Source organism: Ranitomeya variabilis, chromosome 1, assembly GCF_051348905.1.
Source record: "Ranitomeya variabilis isolate aRanVar5 chromosome 1, aRanVar5.hap1, whole genome shotgun sequence".
NCBI lineage: Eukaryota > Metazoa > Chordata > Amphibia > Anura > Dendrobatidae > Ranitomeya > Ranitomeya variabilis.
The window spans coordinates 1,060,397,374-1,060,419,948 of record NC_135232.1 but is presented as its reverse complement, the minus strand read 5'-3'; the positions used below and the strand labels follow the sequence as shown (position 1 = coordinate 1,060,419,948).

Below are 22,575 nucleotides of genomic sequence, written 5' to 3'. Positions count from 1 at the left end.
TCACCTTGGTGAACACCCTGGGAGCTGTAGACAGACCGAACGGAAGGGCTGTGTATTGATAATGTTTCATCTGGTTCTGGACATAGAGAGCTACTCTCAAGTATTTCTGATATTCCGGATGCATTGGTATGTGATAATACGCATCTTTCAAGTCTATTACTGCCATGAAGCAGTGTTGGAAAAGGAGTTTTATGGTCGTATTTATAGACTCCATCTTGAAAGAGTAGTTCTCTATGGATTGGTTGAGTTTTTTTAAGTTTATAATAGTTCTCCAAGAACCATCCGGTTTTTGGATTAAGAAGAGGGGGGAGTAAAACCCGTCTCCCTCCTCCTGAACCGGAACCTCCAGAAGAACCTTTTTGTGGATAAGTCCCAGGACTTCGGCTTCTAGGGCAGATTGTTCCTGCTGGGACTTTCTTCGGGGAGTTATAATAAAGTTTCGTCTGGGTGGACAGGTGAATTTTATTTTGAGGCCGTCTCTGATTATATTTATGACCCAGGTACTGGGGGAGATGTTTACCCAGGCCGGAAAGAAGAGGGAGAGTCTTCCTCCCACTTCTGGCGTAATGTCATTGGGGGGATTTCTTTGCCGATGTAGAGGGCCCTTTGAACATGTAGCCTGAGCCTCTCTTATCCCTAAAGTCCCAGTTTTTTCTTTCTCCTGGGGGGCGACCTCTATTAAATCTTCTCCTCCGAAAAAAGGGTTTTTTGGACTCTTTAGGGATATTGGGAAAGCCTTTCTTTTTATCTCCTGCATGTTCCAGGATTTCTTCAAGTTTTTTCCCAAAGAGGAGTTGGCCATCACATGGGATGGAGCACAGCTTGTGTTTAGATGGTAAATCCCCCGGACAACCTTTGAGCCAGAGGGCTCTTCTTGCCGCATTAGACAAGCTCGCTGCTCTGGCCGTTAGTCTTGCGGAATCCGCAGAAGAGTCTGCTAAAAAGGCTGCTGCCCCTTGCACCAAGGATATATTGGCAAGGATGTCGGATCTGGGTACCTTGTCCCTTAGCTGATCCTCTATCTGCTGTAGCCAGACCATCAGAGCGCGGGCCGTACAAGTTCCAGCGATTGCTGGCTTCAGGCCCCCCGCTGAGGCTTCCCAGATATGTCTGAGAAAACCATCTGCTTTTTTGTCAAGCGGGTCTTTAAGAACACCCGAGTCTTCTAATGGAAGGGATGATTTTTTTAAGCATTTGGCTACCGCTCCGTCAATTTTGGGGATCTTTTCCCAAGGTTCAGAGTCTTTATTTTCAAAGGGATATCTCCTTTTGGATGAAGAGGGCAAAGAACCCATTTTTTCAGGTCTTTTCCACTCTTTCTCAATTAATGCTTTTATTTTTGCATTAACTGGAAACGTGCGTTTCCTCCTCTCTTCTAAGCCACCAAACATAACATCCTCTAGTGACCTAGGTGTCTTCTCCTCTTTAAGGCCCATTGCAGACCTAACTGCTTTGACTAATTTGTCCACGTCCTCCGTGGGAAGGCACGGACGACCTCCTGAATCACTGTCCGAGGAGGAATCTGAAGAGTGGACCGAGGCTGGGGAAGTAGCGGGAGATCGGGATGTTTTATGACTCCCTTGTCTCTGAGAGGTATCCGACTCTGTAGACGCCCTACGGCTTCCCCCTCTTGGTTCGCTAAGGGCCAATTTTAAGGAGTCTTTTATTTCAGCCTGTATTATGGCTTTAAGGCTAGTGGTGAAATTAGGGGTTTCTTCTTGAATAGTCTTATTTATGCAGTCAGCACAGAGATCCTTCCGATACTGCACTGCGAGCGGGTTTTTACAAAGGGCACACTCTCGGTTCTTTGTTTTACCGGTAGCTTTCCTGGACCCCTAGTGATCAAAACAGAAAAATGGACCCTGTTACCATAAGGGATACATTCACGTAGATCACTCACCACCGCCGACAATCAAGGGTACCGATTTTTGAGGCTGGACAGATGCACGTGAAGCGTCCCTCCTGGACGTTGACGAATCTTGCCGGACGGAACGACCACTGTTTTTACCACTTGAGCGGCTGCTCCTGGTATGTTGGTGGCTCGGCAAGGCATCTGGTGAGAGCTCCGGCTGCTGCTGCTGTGAAGAAGACTGCTGCAGCTGCTCTTGTTGTCCTACCTCCATGGCGAAGTATTTGGACATGAGCGCGTCTTCTGTGGTCCAGCACCCTTTTATGGGGCGACCACTGCACTCCCCGCCTCTCCGGTGCCCAATAGTGATCCCTCCCCCTCTCTGCCATGCCGCCGGAGTCTTCATTCACCGGCCGGCGTTTTCTTCATGGGCGCCGCCATCTTGGATCCGGCGCCTGCCTCCGACATCACACGGGCACGCCCATTCACAGCGGGCCTGACGTGCGACGCCAGAAGAGCGACCCGGAAGCGGCCGCCGCGCCGGCAGAGAGGGGTGGGCGGCGTGGCAGCCATGGAAGGAACCTGGTCCTCCAACCATGCTGCACAACGCCCGCACGGACGCAGTGACCCGGGGGGACCTGCGGACGGCGCCTCCAGGACCCGAACCTCCGACGCACAGGCGCTGCCTGTTCTTCCACGCCGGGACGGGACCTGGGTAAGTCGAACCGCCGTGTTCAGTACAAGGGTCCCTGTCAGGACAGGAAACCCAACTGAAGCGAGGGAGAGGTACCGCCCTTTTATTTTCAGTAGGGTTCCTGTCCTGACTGGGCGGATCCCCTCTCTCAGGTGTGCCGTCATGGGGGAAGGGAAAATCAACTGATTTCAGTAAATGTGACCTCTTAATTCCACAAATTCAACAAATGACCATTTTCAGTCCTTTACAGCCTATAAAATGATTGAAAACGGTTGTGCAGAATAATTTTGAAGAGCGCATTTTGAGTATTTCTAGTTTTGAAATAAATCCTGTTATCATTGGGAGGTTTGTCTAATAAAATGTCTAATGGATGATGATTTGTACATTACACTGACTCATTTCCATCGACCATTTAGGAAAATCTGAGAAAAATAGAATTTGTATAATATAGTAATTGGGAACGTGATGTAGATAGACAGTATGTAGATAGTAGACAGTGTATAGATTGTAGTATATAGATAGAATACAGACAGGATATAGTACATATATAGATATATTGTAGACAGTACATAGATAGCAGATCGAATATACCTAGTACAGACAATAGATAGAATATCCAGATTGCAGACTGTATATAGATAAACCTACTGATTCTATAATGACGGAATCTGGGGTCCTTCCTGTAAACACAAATCGCAGTTGCGTTGCCGCTCTTACTAGGGCTCCTTCATCTACAAAATAAAAATAAATTATCAAATATTTATTAAATCAGTTTCATAGATGCTAAGGAAGGAATTAATAATCATAAATAAAGGAGGACATAATTCATCATATATAAAAGGAGGCTATTATTCATCATCTATAAAGGAGGCTATTATTCATCATATATAAAGGAGACTATTATTCATCATCTATAAAGGAGGCTATTATTCATCATCTACACAGTTAGATCCTGTCGCACAGCACCTCCTTAGAAATGATTAGATGCCGCTGCTCTAAATGATACTTTCCGCTATTACACCCCGTCATAACCACAGACTGCACACAAGGCTGACTGATGGTAGGAGTGATACTCCAGGACTTCAAGGACACACAGTATAAAGCATGAAGTGCAGCTTTCTGGAACTGAGATGCCGGATGTTTAAAGAATAATCAATCATTTTATTTTGTTTTCTTACAGCGGCCTCAGTGACTAAACTTCACTGAATTTTCCCCTATAGTGTTTAATGTGAGCTATCAAAAAGAAAAAAATTCTATGTAAATGTTCAAATACATTTTTCTATGCCAGTATGTAAATGAGCACTCCCCCAGGAGGAAGAAACACTCCCCCCCCCCCCAGGAGGAAGCAACACTCCCCCCCCCCCCAGGAGGAAGCAACACTCCCCCCCCCCCCCCCCCAGGAGGAAGCAACACTCCCCCCAGGAGGAAGCAACACTCCCCCCAGGAAGAAGCAACACTCCCCCCAGGAGTCCAAGCCAGACACACACCAAACTGGCGATATCCAGATGTCAATTCATAAAACTTTAGGCGGAATATCAGGGGTGGTGTCAGCCATGCCCCTGGTGGGCAGCAGAAACCTCCCTGATACCTACAAAAAATTAGTGACGCGTTTGGCTGACAAAATGTGCATCTGCAGACAGCTGTGTCAGGGCTTCTGCCCCTCAGCAGCAGCGAGCGGGGCACGGGTTCGCTGGATGAGATGCTTCAGCGCAGTCCTGGGTGATCCACTGTTACACTGCTACCATTAGCTACATTGCTGTATACATGAAATTGAACAGACGTGCTGAGGAGTAATTGACAATTAAAGAGCCCCATTTAGTAAATCAGCTTGTGTCCCCTAGATCCACTGTAATAGTATATTCTACAATAAAGACTGTATGTATACATTACTAAATGGATCTTTTACCAGATGAGGCTTGTGTGTTAACTTTAAAAATCAATGTCAGATTGGCTGTGCAATTCTCACATTAAAACAATCATTTTTAAGTGCAGCTAAAAAATGAGTTGTCTCAGGAGTCAAAGTATATTCAAACTACTCCCACCCAGACTGACTGACTTCTGCAACTTGTACTGAGCGGTGTGGGATCTCATCAGGGAGGAGGGACACTGAGAAGCTGTCAATCAGGCTATGTGGTAGAAGATTCAGCAGCATCACCAGTGTCTTAGAGGAGCTGCTAATCAGGCTAGGAGGACAGAAATGGAGTTAAAATTTCATAAAGTTTATGCAGTCATTTTACCATGTAGTGTATTTATAGAGCAAGTTCTCCACTGAACAGGTTTGAGAGCTCTATTTTAGAATGTATATAGTAGGCAGTGTTACATCTGGCGCCAGATCCAATTTAAGCCAGATTCAGACATCAGTAATGTCATAATCGGTGTAAGATCAGCAAACCAAACTCTCAGACTCTTAGGTGTATACGGACCACCAAAGCAGTCATTTGAATGTTGTCTTAAGCGAGTGGTCCAAGACTATTTTTATTTTTTACTATTGGCCTAAAAACTAATAGGCAGGTATTAGCTAACAGAGGCAATTACTTGCCTGTTCTATATAGAACATAGGGAATCGACTAAGAATTTTGAAAAAAACAGATCCGTCGCAAATTGTGAAAAACTATTTGCTCTTGGATTACAAATAATAGTGGCCTAAATATCAGTCTGTTGAGACTTATCAATACATGTAGCCACCTTGACCACAGGTACATATATCATTACTGGGCCTCTTACCATCGACCCAGATGTGAATGCAAAATTGAACCTGTAGTCACTTGAATAATGGAACAGTGAAGATACCAAATCGATTGCCAACACATAGTAGCTATCAATATCCTCAGTGGATATACAGAATAATTCTAAAGGTAGGCGTACATAAGTTATCTATGATCGTCAATACAGATTATGGTATACTAGCTATTGAACCCGTTCTACGCCCGGGTGGTGAGCATTTATATTGGTGTATGGTCTCCATCCTGGTATGTGCTGCTCCCATCTAGCTCTCCCATCCTGTCATGTGCTGCTCCCATCTAGCTCTCCCATCCTGTCATGTGCTGCTCCCATCCTGCGTCCCCATCCTGTCATGTGCTGCTCCCATCCTGCGTCCCCATCCTGTCATGTGCTGCTCCCATCCTGCGTCCCCATCCTGTCATGTGCTGCTCCCATCCTGCGTCCCCATCCTGCGTCCCCATCCTGTCGTGCTGCTCCCATCCTGCGTCCCCATCCTGTCATGTGCTCCCATCCTGCGCCCCCATCCTGTCATGTGCTCCCATCCTGCGCCCCCATCCTGTCATGTGCTGCTCCCATCCTGCGTCCCCATCCTGTCATGTGCTGCTCCCATCCTGCGTCCCCATCCTGTCATGTGCTGCTCCCATCCTGCGTCCCCATCCTGTCATGTGCTGCTCCCATCCTGCGTCCCCATCCTGTCATGTGCTCCCATCCTGCGTCCCCATCCTGTCATGTGCTCCCATCCTGCGCCCCCATCCTGTCATATGCTGCTCCATCCTACACCCCCATCCTGTCATGTGTGTGCCCCCATTCTGTCATGTGCTGCTCCCATCCTGCGCCCCATTCTGTCATGTGCTGCTCCCATTCTGTGCCCCCATTCTGTTGTAATGTGCTGCACCCATTCTGCCTGTTCCTGTTTCCATTCTGCCATATGTTGCTCCCATCTTTCTCTCTCCAGCTCTACTGCCCGCGGGCGGCTGTGCTCTGAGTGCGGGCGGGCGGCTGTGCTCTGAGTGCGGGCGGGCGGCTGTGCTCTGAGTGCGGGCGGGCGGCTGTGCTCTGAGTGCGGGCGGGCGGCTGTGCTCTGAGTGCGGGCGGGCGGCTGTGCTCTGAGTGCGGGCGGGCGGCTGTGCTCTGAGTGCGGGCGGGCGGCTGTGCTCTGAGTGCGGGCGGGCGGCTGTGCTCTGAGTTGCTGAGTGCCGGGGGGCCTGAGCAGGCGGGGACACCGGCGCGCTGTGAGGGTAAGGTGCCGGAGTCGCCGCTGGCTCAGGCCCCCGGCACTTGCTATATTCACCTGTCCCCCCGTTCCACCGATGCACCTTCCGGGTCCTCTGGCTGTGACTGTTCAGTCAGAGGGTGGCGCGCATTAAGCGCGTCATCGCGCCCTCTGAACTGAACGTCGCAGGCAGAGGATGTGGAGGACAGCGGCGTGCAGCGATGGAACGGGACAGGTAAATATAGCATACTCACCCTCGTCCCTGCTTCTCCGTTGGAGATTGCGGTGTGCGTTCAGTGCTTACGCATACCGCGATTTCCTGGGAGCGTCACTCTGTGGGGTCCAGACTGCGCCGGCGCTTGCGGTGTTCACCTTACAAGGACCCGGATACAGAAGATCCCGCATCAACCACAGTCCCTGGCTCTATAGCGGTGTTAACATTACAAGGACCGGAATACAGAAGATCCCGCAACAACCACAGTCCCTGGCTCTATAGCGGTGTTCACCTTACAAGGACCCGGATACAGAAGATCTCGCAACAACCACAGTCCCTGGCTCTATAGCGGTGTTCACATTACAGGACCCGGATACAGAAGATCCCGCATCAACCACAGTCCCTGGCTCTATAGCGGTGTTCACATTCCAGGAACCCGGATACAGAAGATCCTGCAACAACCACAGTCCCTGGCTCTATAGCGGTGTTCACATTCCAGGAACCCGGATACAGAAGATCCTGCAACAACCACAGTCCCTGGCTCTATAGCGGTGTTCACATTACAAGGACCGGAATACAGAAGATCCCGCAACAACCACAGTCCCTGGCTCTATAGCGGTGTTCACATTCCAGGAACCCGGATACAGAAGATCCTGCAACAACCACAGTCCCTGGCTCTATAGCGGTGTTCACATTACAAGGACCGGAATACAGAAGATCCCGCAACAACCACAGTCCCTGGCTCTATAGCGGTGTTCACATTACAAGGACCGGAATACAGAAGATCCCGCAACAACCACAGTCCCTGGCTCTATAGCGGTGTTCACATTACAAGGACCGGAATACAGAAGATCCCGCAACAACCACAGTCACTGGCTCTATAGCGGTGTTCACATTACAGGAACCCGGATACAAAAGATCCCGCAACAACCACAGTCCCTGGCTCTATAGCGGTGTTCACATTACAGGACCCGGATACAGAAGATCCCGCATCAACCACAGTCCCTGGCTCTATAGCGGTGTTCACATTCCAGGAACCCGGATACAGAAGATCCTGCAACAACCACAGTCCCTGGCTCTATAGCGGTGTTCACATTACAAGGACCGGAATACAGAAGATCCCGCAACAACCACAGTCCCTGGCTCTATAGCGGTGTTCACATTACAAGGACCGGAATACAGAAGATCCCGCAACAACCACAGTCCCTGGCTCTATAGCGGTGTTCACATTACAAGGACCGGAATACAGAAGATCCCGCAACAACCACAGTCACTGGCTCTATAGCGGTGTTCACATTACAGGAACCCGGATACAAAAGATCCCGCAACAACCACAGTCCCTGGCTCTATAGCGGTGTTCACATTCCAGGAACCCGGATACAGAAGATCCTGCAACAACCACAGTCCCTGGCTCTATAGCGGTGTTCACATTCCAGGAACCCGGATACAGAAGATCCTGCAACAACCACAGTCCCTGGCTCTATAGCGGTGTTCACATTACAAGGACCGGAATACAGAAGATCCCGCAACAACCACAGTCACTGGCTCTATAGCGGTGTTCACATTACAGGAACCCGGATACAAAAGATCCCGCAACAACCACAGTCCCTGGCTCTATAGCGGTGTTCACATTACAAGGACCGGAATACAGAAGATCCCGCAACAACCACAGTCACTGGCTCTATAGCGGTGTTCACATTACAGGAACCCGGATACAAAAGATCCCGCAACAACCACAGTCCCTGGCTCTATAGCGGTGTTCACATTACAAGGACCGGAATACAGAAGATCCCGCAACAACCACAGTCCCTGGCTCTATAGCGGTGTTCACATTACAAGGACCCGGATACAGCCAATCCCGCAGTGCACACAGTGATTGGGCATGGATATGGTGTATCTGTAGAGTGAGTACAGAGGAGGATCTGATAAACCAATCCAGACACTAGAGATGGCAGGGTGATGATATTTCAGAGGAAAATAAATCATCCTATGATACAATGAACATATGCTTCATAAACAAGATGCTTCAATTATCAAAACAAATTGCAGCAATAGAAACCAGGATTATGGTGGAACAATATCCACATCATATCCCCTATTATGTGAGATAAATTACTCCATTTAATTACTGTATTATGGTCATCCTCAACATACATAAAGAAAAAGGAACATTCTCACCGCTATCCATAGGGCTGTATCTTTTAATACATACAGAATGCCGTGTCAGCATTCAAGATCAATGGTCCCCCATTTTGTATATGCACCATGACTCTTTTAGATTATGTTTATTAAAAGTTAAATTTTAGATCCCAATTTGCTATATCTGTTACTTGCCTGTTCTACCCGGCACCGGCTCAGAGCAGTCTCCTGCCAGCGATCCAGCTGCTCCATGTCAACAGGGAAGCTCTTCTTCCATTCTGCTCTGTCGACGGGTGTGATTGCTAGTGCCATGCTGATTGACAGGCGGCTCCTTGCAGTTAGGTAGCGAGGAGGCAAACTGTCAATCAGCATCAAGTCAGCAGTCACGCCGTATCAACAGAGCAGAAGAGAAGCCGCTGCTCTGTCAACACGACGTCAGTGGATGCCGCTGAATCGCTGGCAGGAGAGGACGGTAACCGACCTGTGTCAGGCACAACATGCCGGTAGTTATCACGCTAACTGCCTGTTGATTCTTAAGCCTGTAATAAAAAAAATTATATAGTCCTGGATAACCCCTTTAAGCACATCTCAGCCCAACCCATGTCCATTGGTGCTAATCTGACCAATGAGAAGCCAGACAGATGTGGTCCCTGGGATTTGCACCAAATGCACATAACCTTGTTTATTCTCACAGAGTCTGTTCTCTTTGTATTACGGTGAATTTTACATCGTGGAACATTTAGAAATGAATAATATGACAGACTGCAGCTTAATTTACATCACTGTGAAAGCCGGACTGATTGGGAAAAGAAGAGAACGGCTTGTTTAATGAGACAAAATCTATACAGTCTGCTCCTTTTTCTTACCGGGAGATGAAGCCTGATAAATAATCTGGTCTCCGTCACGCTCTGGAACGGCGGTATGACAGATTGCCATCATTGTGAGAAACTCGCAGATGACAGGGGCAGTGGGCTGAAAAACAGATGTGACACGAAAATTAAATCAGCCGACAGTTACTCATACACTATAAACCTTATTCCCCCACCATACAGCCAACATTCATTATTAATACTGGTTAACGGAGGGATATTGCTTTCTCGCTGCAACGACATCCAGCCAAGATTTCATTTCTACCGTGTTATAAACGTCGGCCCGACAATCTGCAATTTTCAATTTGTAAAGGGTTATTTTCATGACAAAGTAATAAAAAGAGGGGGCCACAGCACTAATTCAATGCAGCTGACCCTTCAGTCATTCCCTGCACCTCACCGGCAGCACCGCTACCTCCCAAGAGAATGTGCTAGGCTGCAGATCCCTAAACAAACCGGTAGTAAGGATTTTCTAGGCAGGAAAAAAAGCCGTGAAAGGCCAAAGAACTGATATAGGATCAGTAAAGGCTCCAAATGTCAGACCCGGATTGAACATACGTCAGAAGTAATCCATTAACTGCAAGTGGTGGCATAATGGCAATTTAAAGACGACCTATTCATTCTAGGAATACCGGAACTCTCCCATAAAACTATTCTGGAGCATTTTTCCGGTGTTGTGCCGTTCTTTTGATATTCCTGATAGAAAGTTCTGAGTAAACTGACATTACCGGTTTTACCGTTACATTTATGAAGGGGGTGCACTCCTACATGGTTGAATACTAGCAGCACTGATTGGGTAATGTTAGAGTTGGGACAAACCCCTAATTGGTGACATCCAAACGTCAATTTATTCATACATTTCTACAAGCAGTAACAGGAATGGCTGAAAATCCGTGGTAGAATCTGAATTCCAGATTGGGACATGCATTTCCCTTCACTACATTACAAAATATTGAATATGGTGAAATATGCAGTGAAAATAATAATCAGCATGTAACATATTTGAAAGTCTGCAGTATGTTTTGCTCTTATATAGACATTTTCCACTACATGTATACGTAGTTTTTAAAATCCTATTTATTTGTATTGTACTGTAAAATGATGCAAACTCAAAGCAAATCCTAGGTGCAAATATGGTCTAACCGATTAGAAGCAGCTATGTCCTCCTCCTGTAGATTAACCCATCAGAAGCAGCTATGTTCTCCTCCTGTAGATTAACCCATTAGAAGCAGCTATGTTGTCATCTTGCAAATTAACCCAGCAGAAACAGCCATCTCATCCTGTTGCACATTAATCCACTAAAAGCAGCTGTGTCCTCTTGTAGATTATCCCATTAGAAGAAACTCATCTTCTTGCAAAGTAACCCTTTAAAAACAGCTGTATCCTCCTTTTAGCTGGGCTGCATAATACAGCTTCATACAAGGTTAAGGAATAAAACTACCGTATACAATCTAAGGTAAAATTCATCATTCTAAAAAGAGGTGAAGAAAATTGCCAGATTTGAGCTTTGCCTGTCCATTGCATGCATTAGTGAGCTAATTTACCACATTTGTACTTCACTTTTCTCAAATTTATGAGAAACTTAGGTGAACCAATTCTTCCATTGTATTCAATGGACCACTGACTTGACTAAACCGCAAAACAGGCACATAATCCTGCCCAGATCTGAGCACAAATCTCCACTTACCATTCAGATAAAGTAAAGAGTCCCTCCCTCCCACCCCTACAGTTTATCTCCCAGAGAATAAACTCTCACTATACCCTGCACATAGCCTGGTGAAATAAAAGTAAAACCTGCATCTGTTATACTGTAATAGAGAAATCATATGATTTACTAACGTTATCTATTTGAAAAAAAAGTTTTATAATTTCACCTTCTGTCACTTGCCGTTTCTCAGACCCTATAGGTCCTCTTTAACTAAAAGCTTTTATGTTTGGAGTCAAAAACCACAAGAAAATGACCACAGTATGTGAATATGCAATTATTGTAATTATACTTGCACCTTATAAATAACTTCTATAAGTAATTCTTAAAGGGAATCTGTCAGGAGGTTTTTGCTATGTAATCTCAAGACAGCATGCTGTAGGGGTTAAAACACAGATTTCAGCAATGCCTGTCTTATCAATCTCCTTGGTTTTGTTTGCTTGCAATGATTGTTTTAGCACCAGTAACTTATCACTTCTCAGACTTAGCAGCTCTCCTGGACTGACACGCCCCTTCCTGCGATAGGCAGCTCCCTGACTATGGACATTGTATATACAGAGCCTCGTGTGGGCGGGGTTACCTATCTTAGCTCTGCTTCATTGCTAAATCTAAAAACTCTAGATTGTGTAAGAACCACTGCACCCAGTAATCTAAGTGATACAGCGTTAGATTCAGCTTCTCTTTGCCTACATCACGCTGCTCTCAGATGAGGTAGCAAGAACCTGCTGACACATTCCTTTAAGTTTTTACATGTTATTTACATATGGGTCATTTTTAGGACTACTGATTTTATAATAGGCATATAGCGCCCACCATCCGCCAGTTACAGCGTTAGCAGAACCATAACCGGTTACTTTATTGATGAAATGATTATTCTCATAACAGTGTATTCCTCAGCCAGTTAAGACTGTTCCCAGATGTACTGACACTGAGGTCTATTTTATAACAATTAATTATATCCTTCCCTGACAGCCCTGTGCACCTCGTCCCTCTGCGCCCAATTTAATTTGCACCTACACAAAGCTCCAATGTATTCATAGTTCAGCCCAGCACAGAGCAGTGCTAACCCAGGATGATCTGTTATATATGCCACAAGGACAATAGGTTATCGTACATTGGTATGAGACCACAAGTGTTAGAAATTAAATAAATGTATTATGAATTAACAAAAGATCAGGAACGTTGAGTTGCTAAGACTAGAGATGATTAAAAAGAAAAAATTATCTGTCCTCTGAAAAATGCATGCACTGAACTTTGACATATACACGCAATAAAATTTAAAGGCATGTGATGAGCACTGGAAGAGGGCTAATAAAGTGTGATTTTATGAGGCCAGTAACAGGTAGTGACCAGACGACGGATTCAAAGGTTGGTGATCTGGATTATGTTGCTTCATAGTGATGCGCGAGTGTACTCGTTACTCGCGTTTTCCGAGCATACTTGGGTGTTCTCTGAGTATTTTGTCAACAGATACCACTGATTCTGAGACGGTTTTGTTCTGACATGTTGTACTTCACATTAGTGGTAAATTTAGGTTGACGTGATTTGCATTTATTGATGAATATATCAAAAATTTGACTGACAATTTTGCCATTTTCAAACTTTTAATTTTATGCCCTTAAACCATATAGTTATTCCACACAAAATAGACAACATTCCCCACATGTCCACTTCATATTTGTATCATTTTTAAACCATAATTTTTTTGGTTAGGAAGTTAAAAGGGTTAAAAGTTTATCAGCATTATCTCATTTTTCCAACAAAGTTTACAAATTTTTTTTTTTTTTTGGGACCACATCACATTTGAAGTGGATTTGAGGGGTCTACATGACAAAAAATACAGAAAAAGTGACACCATTTTATAAACTACACCCCTCAACGCGCTCTAAAACCATTACGGGTTTCATCAAAATTAGAGCCATGTGTAAGGAAAAAATTAAAATTGGACATTTTCCCAACAATATTGGTCTTAGCCCCAAATTTTGCATTTTCAAAAGGGTACTAGGATAAAATGGACCATACAATTTATTGTGCAGTTTCTCCAGAGTTTGGCAATACTTCATATATGGTGGAACACTACTGTTTGGGTGCACAGCAGGACTTGGAAGGGAAGGAGCACTCCAACTTTTGGAGCGCAAAATTGGCTAGAATAGATAGCAGATGCCATGTCGCGGTGCACAGCCCCTGATGTCCCTAAACAGTGTAAGCCCCCCATAAATGTCCCCATTTTGGAAATTACACGCCTCAAGGAACTTATCTAGAGGTGTGATGAGCACCTTGAAATTGCAGGTGCTTCTCAGGATTTTATAACATTGAGCAGAGAAAAAAATAAAAAATAAATTTTTCCCGCAAAAATGTTGCTTCAACCCCAAATTTTGCATTTTCACAAGGTAACAGGTGAAAATAGACAAAGCAATTTGTTTTGTAGTTTCTCCTGAGTACATCAATTCTTCATATGTGGTGGAAAACTACTGTTTGAGCGTATGGCAGCACTAAGAAGGGAAGGAGAATCATTTCACTTTTAGAGTGCAAAATTGGCTGGAATAGAAAGCAAATGCCATGTCAGATTTGCAGACGCCCTGATGTGCCTAAACAGTGGAAACCCCACAAGTGACCCCACTTTTGAAACTACACACCTCAAGGAACTCATTTACAGGTGTGGTGAGCACCTTGAACCCACAGGTGCGTCACACAATTTTATAACTGAGCCATGAAAATGAAATCCATTTGGAATAATAAAAAAAAAATTAGTTGTAAAGGTGAACAATGAAAGTTTATAATATGTTCACTTTTACAAAAGAGTGAGCAGAGAAAAAAAAAAAATGACAATGGGATCACACAATACAATGGTTGGCTGTTAAAAATATAAAGTATAAATGGATTCTACATTTCAATGCAACCAATGTTGTGTTATGTGGTCTCATAGATCCCAAGATTTGTTAGACCCAATTACAGCAATTTATGGTCCACAGAACTTACATGATTATTTTCGAGATTTTCCAATAAAGTTGTGTCCTGAAAGCCCTCGCCATCGCTGCTTGGTGGTTCATGCCTGAAATGAAAAAATACAGAAGTCTGTATCACAACTCTCCGGTACAAGTAACTAATAACTAACAGTTAATATAGTGCATAGTCCCTAGGGTATGTTCCCACGGTCAGGAAACGCTGCGGGTTGGACGTCGTGTACATCCGCAGGGTCCAACCTGCAGCAGCCAGATGTTACAGCACAGTGGATGGGAAATGAAGAAATCCCATCTGTATTATGCGTGCTGGGATGCCTCCGGCTTCCCTACGGAGACAGACATGCGGTGCGTCTTTCCAGACTGCAGCATGTTAATTTATCTTGTGGAGACACTCAGTCTCCGCAAGATAAATGTCCACGTACAATGTATAGGGTGTGGTGATAGTGCACGGTTCAATGAACACATGCGGAATCACCTGCGTTCAAAAGCCGGCAGCATTTTGGACAGAGCGGACATGTGCTGGGTCCAAAGCGCTGCCGGTTTCTGACCGTGGGAACATACCCTTAGTGGTGACCACTTCTATTACACAACCCAACATGCATGCACTTACTAACACAAAAGGTGTACATGTTCTTCAGAGGAGAGCAAATAGCCTCTACAAAGAGGAAGAGAATAGGATTTTCTAATGTCACCATTTGGAGGTAGTAATCCAAAAAGGCAATGATTCTTTTAATGACTTAGGATATAAATCCAAAACAGAATCTTCACCAAAATGAAAAGAACTCCCTTTGTATGCAGCTATTTTGTGGGACAAAGTGGCAGATTTGCATATACCACATAGTGATGGGCCGTTCTTGATCAATCAGGCGGAAAGAGCCGGCTCAATTCTGCAAACAATGGGATCGCTTGCAGTTTCCGAGTGGCTTTCAACCAGGGTTTTCGAACACATTGGACTGCAGTGATTTTACCTTATATACGGGATGTTTTCACCTGCGTGTGGACACATTTACTAGGAATCCATCTTAGATTTAAAGGTGCCAACTCTTTTCGGTGAGTGGAGCCAAATGATCTAGCTCACCAAAGAGTCTGACCACCCATCACAAGAGTAAGAGGTCTTTGACAGAGGTCTAATCATAGAGCACCAAGCTTGCGTAGGGAGGCTTATAGGACTGGTAATGCTCCCTGGGAAAAAAAAAAGCTATCCAAATAGCCTTATTCAAAGAAGGAGAACAAGTGGCACTAGAGAGACCCTCAATAACCCTGAACGGAAAGTAGATAAGCAGAAACGTTCATTCTAGTAAGACTCAGAGTGTTCATGTTTGGCATAGATGGCCATTCATCTCAATGGCCAATCATTTAAAGGGAATCTGTCACCTCATTTTTCGCATATAAGCTGCGGCCACCGTCATTAGAGGCTTATCTACAGCATTCTATAATGCTGTAGATAAGCCCCCGATGTAACCTGAAAGATAAGAAAAATAAGTTCGATTATACTCACCGATGGGCGGTCCGGGGTCCGATGGGCGGTCCGGGGTCCGATGGGCGGTCCGGCCCCTCCCATCTTCATGCGATGATGTCCTCTTCCTTGCTTCTGTCGCGGCTCCTGCGCAGGCGTACTGATTTGCCCTGTTGAGGGCAGCGCAAAGTACTGCAGTGCGCAGGGCCTCTCTGACCTTTCCCGGCGCCTGCGCACTGCAGTACTTTGCTCTGAACTTAACAGGGCAGAGAAGTACACCTGCGCAGGAGCCGCGACAGGAAGCAAGGAAGAGGAAGTCATCGCATGAAGATGGGAGGTGCCAGACCCGGACCTGCAACGCCCATCGGACCCGGACTGCCTCTGGGTTAGTATAATCTAACTTGTTTTTCTTATCTTTCAAGTTACATCGGGGGCTTATCAACAGCATTACAGAATGCTGTAGGTAAGCCTCTAAAGGCGGTGGCTGCAGCTTATATGTGAAAAATTAGGTGACAGATTCCCTTTAATGCTACAACTTGAGTTGTTTGTTGGAGGTGATTGGAGTGGAACGTGATGGCTATGGCAGTGGTTAGGTAATCCCTTTAATGCTCTTTAACTTCAAGCTGCCTGACCCTCATCTCCCTTGACATCACTTGCTAGGGAGGATCGGGAGGTCCCCATACAAATTAGCCTTAGCCTTTGTTGCCCCAGCTGTTGGGAGGCCTCAGCTCCTAGAATGTCCTGACAATCTGCTGACGTGTTTTGGGGCTTCTCACTCTTACAAGTGCGGGGTTCAGCAGACAAGCTGAAGTGGCAATGCTGCTCCCCGTATTAGTCCTGTCAGTAAAGGGACTGTTCCTATGATTACTGAGTTGCTATGTGTGCGAGCCTTGATAGACCAAAATAAGCTGAAATTCAGACAAACGTGTCAACAGAGGAGAATTTTACAGTTCAAAATGTTATTTTTGTTATCAAAAATATCTGAACCATGATGGAAAACTTATGGACTACAGGTACAGAGGCCTGTAAAAGTATTCACCCCATTGGCTTTTTACTTAACTTGTTATAGTACAACCTGTGTTTCAATATTATTATAACTTGTGTGTGATTCATCAATAGTCTAAGTTGGTCAAGTGAAGTGAATAGACGTGAATTTAAGTTATGGGATCAAATAACTAAAAATTGTCATGTGCATATGTATTCACCCCTTTTGCTGTGTAGCCTCAAAAGTTCTGGTGCAAGCAATTACCTTGATAAGTCACATTTTTAGTGAAAGGAGTGAAAGAGTCACATGGTCTGTCAGCACAACTTTTCTGAAAGGCCACAGAGGATGAAACACCATTAACAAGAGGAACCACTAACCAAACACCATGAAGACCGAGGAGATCTGACAAGTCAGGGACAAACTTGTTGAGAAGTACAAGTCTAGGATATTTTTTTTTATAACCCAACTCCATATCTGATGATGGAAAGAACATGGCACCACAACAAACCTGCTAGGAGAGGGCTGCCCACCAAAAGTCTCTGCCCGGGTAAGGAGGTCATTAGTCAGAGAAGCAGCACAGAGACCAAAAGGTAACCCTGAAGGAGCAGAAGAAATCCCAAGCAGAGACTGGAGTGTCTGTCCATATGACCACAATAAGCCGCACACTTCATAGAGGTGGTCTTTATGGAGGCGTAGGCAAAAAAAGCCTTTACTTACACACAAACTGTAAGGCTTATTTTCAGTTTGCCGAAAGACATGTGGAAGATTCCCCAAACATATGGAGGAAGGTGCTATGGTCAGATGAGAGCAAAATTTAACTTTTTGGCCACTAAGGTAACTGCTGTGTCGCGAAACCAACACACTGCTGTGTGGCGAAACCAACACAGATCATCCCCACAGTGAAACATGGTGGTGGCAGTGTCATGCTGTGGGGATGTTTATCGGCAGCAAGGACCGGGAAAATGGTCAGAGTCGAGGGGAAGATGGATGGTGCAAAAAACAGGGATATTCTTGAGCAAAACCTGTTTCAGTCTGTTAGCTATTTAAGACTGGGATGGAGGTTCACCTTCCAACAAGACAATGACCCAAAGCATACTGCTAAAGAAACACTTGAGAGGTTTGGGGGGAAATATGTAAATGTTTTGAAGTGGCATAGTCACAGCCCAGATCTTAATCCAATTGAGAATCTGTGGTCAGACTTGAAGATAGATGGTTTCCTCTGGAGAACAGCAAACTTGAAGGAGTTGGAGCAGTTTTGCCTCGAGGAATGAGCAAAAATTCCTGTGGCAAGATATGGAAAGATCAGATTTATCCAAAACGACTTGAATATGCAATTGCTGAAAAAAGGAGGCTCTATAAAGTACTGAGTTTAGGGGGTGAAAAATTATGCACACTGCAGTTTTCAGTTATTTTGTCCTATTTATTGTTTGCTTCACAATAAAAAGAAAACCAAATGTTCACAGTTGTAGGCATGTTCTTTATCTGAACGGACGCAAACCCTCAAAAAAACTGTGAAATTCCAGGTTGTGCGGTAGCAAAACATGCCAAAGGGGTGAATACTTTCGCAAGTCACTGCAAATAAATGTAGTCTGTATTGATTGGCCAGGAATGTTATATAATACATTAGTCATAGTCGTTATAGTTCTGGTATGAAGGAGGCCATGACACTGAAGTGGTCTGAAAAGTTAACCCATTAATGATGCACTTCAAGTAAATTGACAAGCCCCCAAATGCTCTTTCATGCTATTTTGCATCCGACTTGAAAGCTTTATTTCTCAGCGCTTGGATGTAAGACTACTACTAGAATGGAGTAAAGATTTGCAGGACCCTGGTTCGGTGGTCATGGACTACAGATGTGGCCAGTGGACCAGGGCCCTGAAAATCTACCTGCTGGCATTCCTGGCGTCTTCTGATCAGTGAGACCGGTGTGACGTTGTGCAGGTCTCTCGCCCTAATGTCACGTTAGGCTGATTAATCAGAAGCAGCCCTGTGGAGAAGGTTCTGGTCCGGGGCCAGACACTCCAGCCAGAGTCTTGGCAATCTTTTTGCTCAACTCTAATGACTAAAAAAACAGGGATTTTTATTGCAATTTTCTTAGCACCTATAAGAGAGGAGCGCATATATGTAGTAACATGCGTATACAAACTGTTCATGTGCATGTGTGGCACATAATGCCTTTTAAAAAAAGAGTTTTTATTTGACATTTTGATAACCGATACAATTTAAATTAGGGAATGTTTGTTGTAACTAATATTTTTTTGCCCCCACACATTTGTTTTTTAGGTTTCCCTTAAAGTGAACCTATGAACTGGTAATTAATTTTTTTCATGTATTTAACCCAATTTTAATGGAGACACCTGCAGTTGTAAAAAAAAAAAAAAAGTTAATATCTCAAGAACGGCTGAAAATTTTAACAAGCAGCAAGTTACAAAATCGCTTGGATTTACCAGACCTATCCAGCAATGCCCATAAATGAATATTAGAGTAACCCATTAAAAATTGATAGGAAAAATCGACACCAAACGAACAGCACAGAAAACCACGGGTATCACAATTTAGGCTGTTCTCATACTGATTTTGGGGCTGAAAAATGTGTCAGAATCAGTGTTTAAAGAAATGTCAACATGTCCTCGTTCGATAAAATGAGCATTAAACCTCCTAAACGTTACGGGCACAAGCAGATCCTACACAAAGTGCCACCAACACCATATAATATATTCTACATGTGCGTCGTTTATGTAATCATGCCGTGAAAAGCAAAGAGGCGGTAACTGAACAGATTGGACTCGTACACCAGAGAGTCCCCGCACACGGCTCAGGGATAATTACACTCTGAAGAGCCCACAAGGGTCAGATGTTATAAAATCACTTTAATGTGCGCAGCGACCTCCGGAACGCTTGTTTTTAAGAAACATACAAATTTTTCCACATTCACTTTTGACGAAAGGATTAAAGAAGTGTAGCCATCTTCTAGGTGGACTCCGAAATCGAGTGGCACAGAGACAGGTCCAGAAATATTTCTACAGTGACCGAAGCTTTGTGATTTCAGCTCTGCAGGCCATTATTTTATTAATTAAAATGAAACAACTGAGATGTAAATGAAGTGCAGACTTTCAGGTTTAATTAAAAGGATTGAACAAAAATATCCTGTGAGACATTTAGGAATTGCAGCCATTTTTCTACAAAGCCTCTTCAATTCAGAGGCTCAAAAGTAATCGGACAAATTAACTTTACGATCAATAAAATGTTCATTTTTAATACTTTGTAGAGAATCCTTTGCAGGCAATGACAGCCTGATGTCCGTATCCATTAACATCACCAAATGCTGGGCTTCCTCCTTGGTGAGGCTTTGTCAGGCCTTTACTGCAGCTGACTTCAGTGGTTGCTTGTTTGTGGGTCTTTCTGCCTTAAGTTTTGTCTTAAAGGGGTTGTCTGGTCTAAACTGATAATTCTGCAGACTTATGAATCCTCCCAGTGCACACACTGTGTGCTGGGGGGGATTCGCTGGTTTTGATTAGAGACCGGAAGGTATGTATGTGTTACACACACTCCCGGCCAGAACCTGTCCAGTTCCTCAGTTCCGACACTTATACGGGGGGTTCATAAGTCTGCAGTCACACAGAGTGACTGCACACTAAACGATTTGGACCGGACAACCCCTTTATGTGAAATGCTGCTTCATGGGGCTGAGATCTAGTGATTGTCTCAGCCATTGCAAAATATTCCACTTCTTTGCCTTGAAAAACCTCCTGGCTGGCTTTCACAGTTTTGAGTCATTGTCCATCTGTACTGTGAAGCGCCGCACAATAAACCTTGCTGCGTTTGGTTGAGTCTGAGCAGAAAGTCTCGCCCTGTACACTTCAAAATTCATCCGGCTGCTTCTGTCTTCAGTCACATCATCATTAAACATTAGTGACCCAGCGCCATTGTAAGCCATGCACACCTGCGCCATCACATGGCCTCCACCATGTTTTACAGAGGATGTGGTGTGCTGTGGACCATGAGCTGTTCCAAGCCTTCTCCATGCTTTCTTGTTCCCATCATTCAGGTACAGGTTGATTTTAGCTTAATCTGTCCAAAGAATGATTTTCCAGACCTGGCCTGGCTTCTTTAGATTTTTTTTTTCTTTAAATGTCTAATCTAGCCTTATTTTTAAGGCTGATTAATGGTTTGCACCTTGTGGTGAACCCTCTGAATTTTCTCTCATAAAGTCTTCTCTTTTTGCTAGACTTAGATACTGAAGGACCTACTTCCTGGAGAGCGTTCTTCACTTGAGTGGATGTTGTGAAGGGGTTTTGCTTCACCATAGAAAGGATTTTGAGATCATTCACCACTGTTGTCTTCCATGGATGTCCCAGTCTTTTTGAGTTCCCCAGCTCACCACTGCGCTCTTTTTTGCAGTGTGTACCAAACTGTTGATTTGGCCACTCCTAACATTTCAGCTCTCTCTGATGGATTTTTTTTTTTTTTTTCAGCCTAATGGTCTGTTTCACTTCCATTGAGGACTGCATATTGTGGGTTCACAGCAACAGCTTCCAAATGCAAATGCCATACCTGAAATCATCTCCAGACCTTTTACCTGCTTAATTGATCAACGACTAACGAGGGAATAGCCCATGCAGCCCCCATAGCAAGCACTTTAGATAATTGTCCAATTAAAATTGCTTCCTTTAAAAAAAGGCAGCTACATACTAAAGAACTATTTCCTAAACCCTTACTCCATTTAGGATGTGAATACCCTCAAACTAAAGTGGAGAGTCTGCACTTTAAGCCCATATTGATAATATCACTGTATCTTGAACATATTTTGGAAAAAGGCTAAAATATCAAAACTGTTAACTATAAAAGAGCACTTCAGTATTGCATCTATAAAAAAAAATAACTTTATTCCCCATTCACATGACTCGTAACATGCTGGAGAGGACAAGCACAATGCACGCATGCAACGGAGGGAGGCCTGCCCGCTTACCAGTCATCTTCACAATACCTATTGTCCTCGGGTTCTGGACAGTGACTGCACAAGAAGGAAAGAGGAAAAGCATTGTCCGGGGGAATTAAACTCACCGAGCAGCATTACACAGAAAAAGCGTGAGGTCGCAATCAAACTTACAATTTTTACATTGTGTTCTATCTATATTTTTTTCATGGATAGAAAACATACCCATTATAATCTAAGAAGCGGTTCATATGTCTGGTTTTTCAGACCGCGTGTCCTCAAAAGAACAAAAACAGGAGACATTGCAGTTTTGATCTGAATCATGGATCAAACTCGCTAATTCAAATCAGTGGAATGCTGATGGATGTCGGTTTTCTTTTTTTTAATGATTAATGGATTGGAAATTGTATTTTTTTTTGCACACTGGAAAAATAAAACAGATGTCACAATTATGATAAAACAGGCACTGGGGCCAAAATGGATGAAAATTGATCCAGTACACTGATGAAAAACGGTCCGTATTATGTGTTACACAAAAACAGACATCAGAATGAGGCCTTGGTCTGGATTTTCTCTCTTTTGCCACCAATCGGTCATATATATCAGCGATTTACTCTATTCCACTGTTGCAGCTCACTAAGGCTACAGCCCAAACAGGAGAGGATTACTGATCACTTATCAATGGTCAAAAAGACTAAAACATAGGAAAGACTAACATTAAAAGGAGAAATGGTTACCAATCAGAGAATTATTATATCTATCCAGTATATTGCGGTATTATTATCCGTGGTATTACTGCGACTTCTGACGTAGATCCGACAGTACAGTCTC

At 44.3% G+C, this 22,575-nt stretch overlaps 1 protein-coding gene across 5 annotated transcripts in view; it reads right to left on the bottom strand.

The window, feature by feature from the left end:
• ATP8A1 (ATPase phospholipid transporting 8A1) overlaps positions 1–22,575 on the bottom strand; it is a 263,767-nt gene that overhangs the window by 95,725 nt on the left and 145,467 nt on the right. For 3 of the 5 annotated variants that reach the window (XM_077279834.1, XM_077279833.1, XM_077279837.1), the window contains 4 exons: positions 21,778–21,822; positions 14,384–14,456; positions 9,697–9,802; positions 3,192–3,274 (listed from right to left, as the gene is read on the bottom strand). In XM_077279834.1, the coding sequence (XP_077135949.1) occupies positions 3,192–3,274; positions 9,697–9,802; positions 14,384–14,456; positions 21,778–21,822 (307 nt within the window). The remainder of the gene's footprint in view (positions 1–3,191; positions 3,275–9,696; positions 9,803–14,383; positions 14,457–21,777; positions 21,823–22,575) is intronic. The other 2 variants (XM_077279835.1, XM_077279836.1) reach the window with 1 other exon arrangement.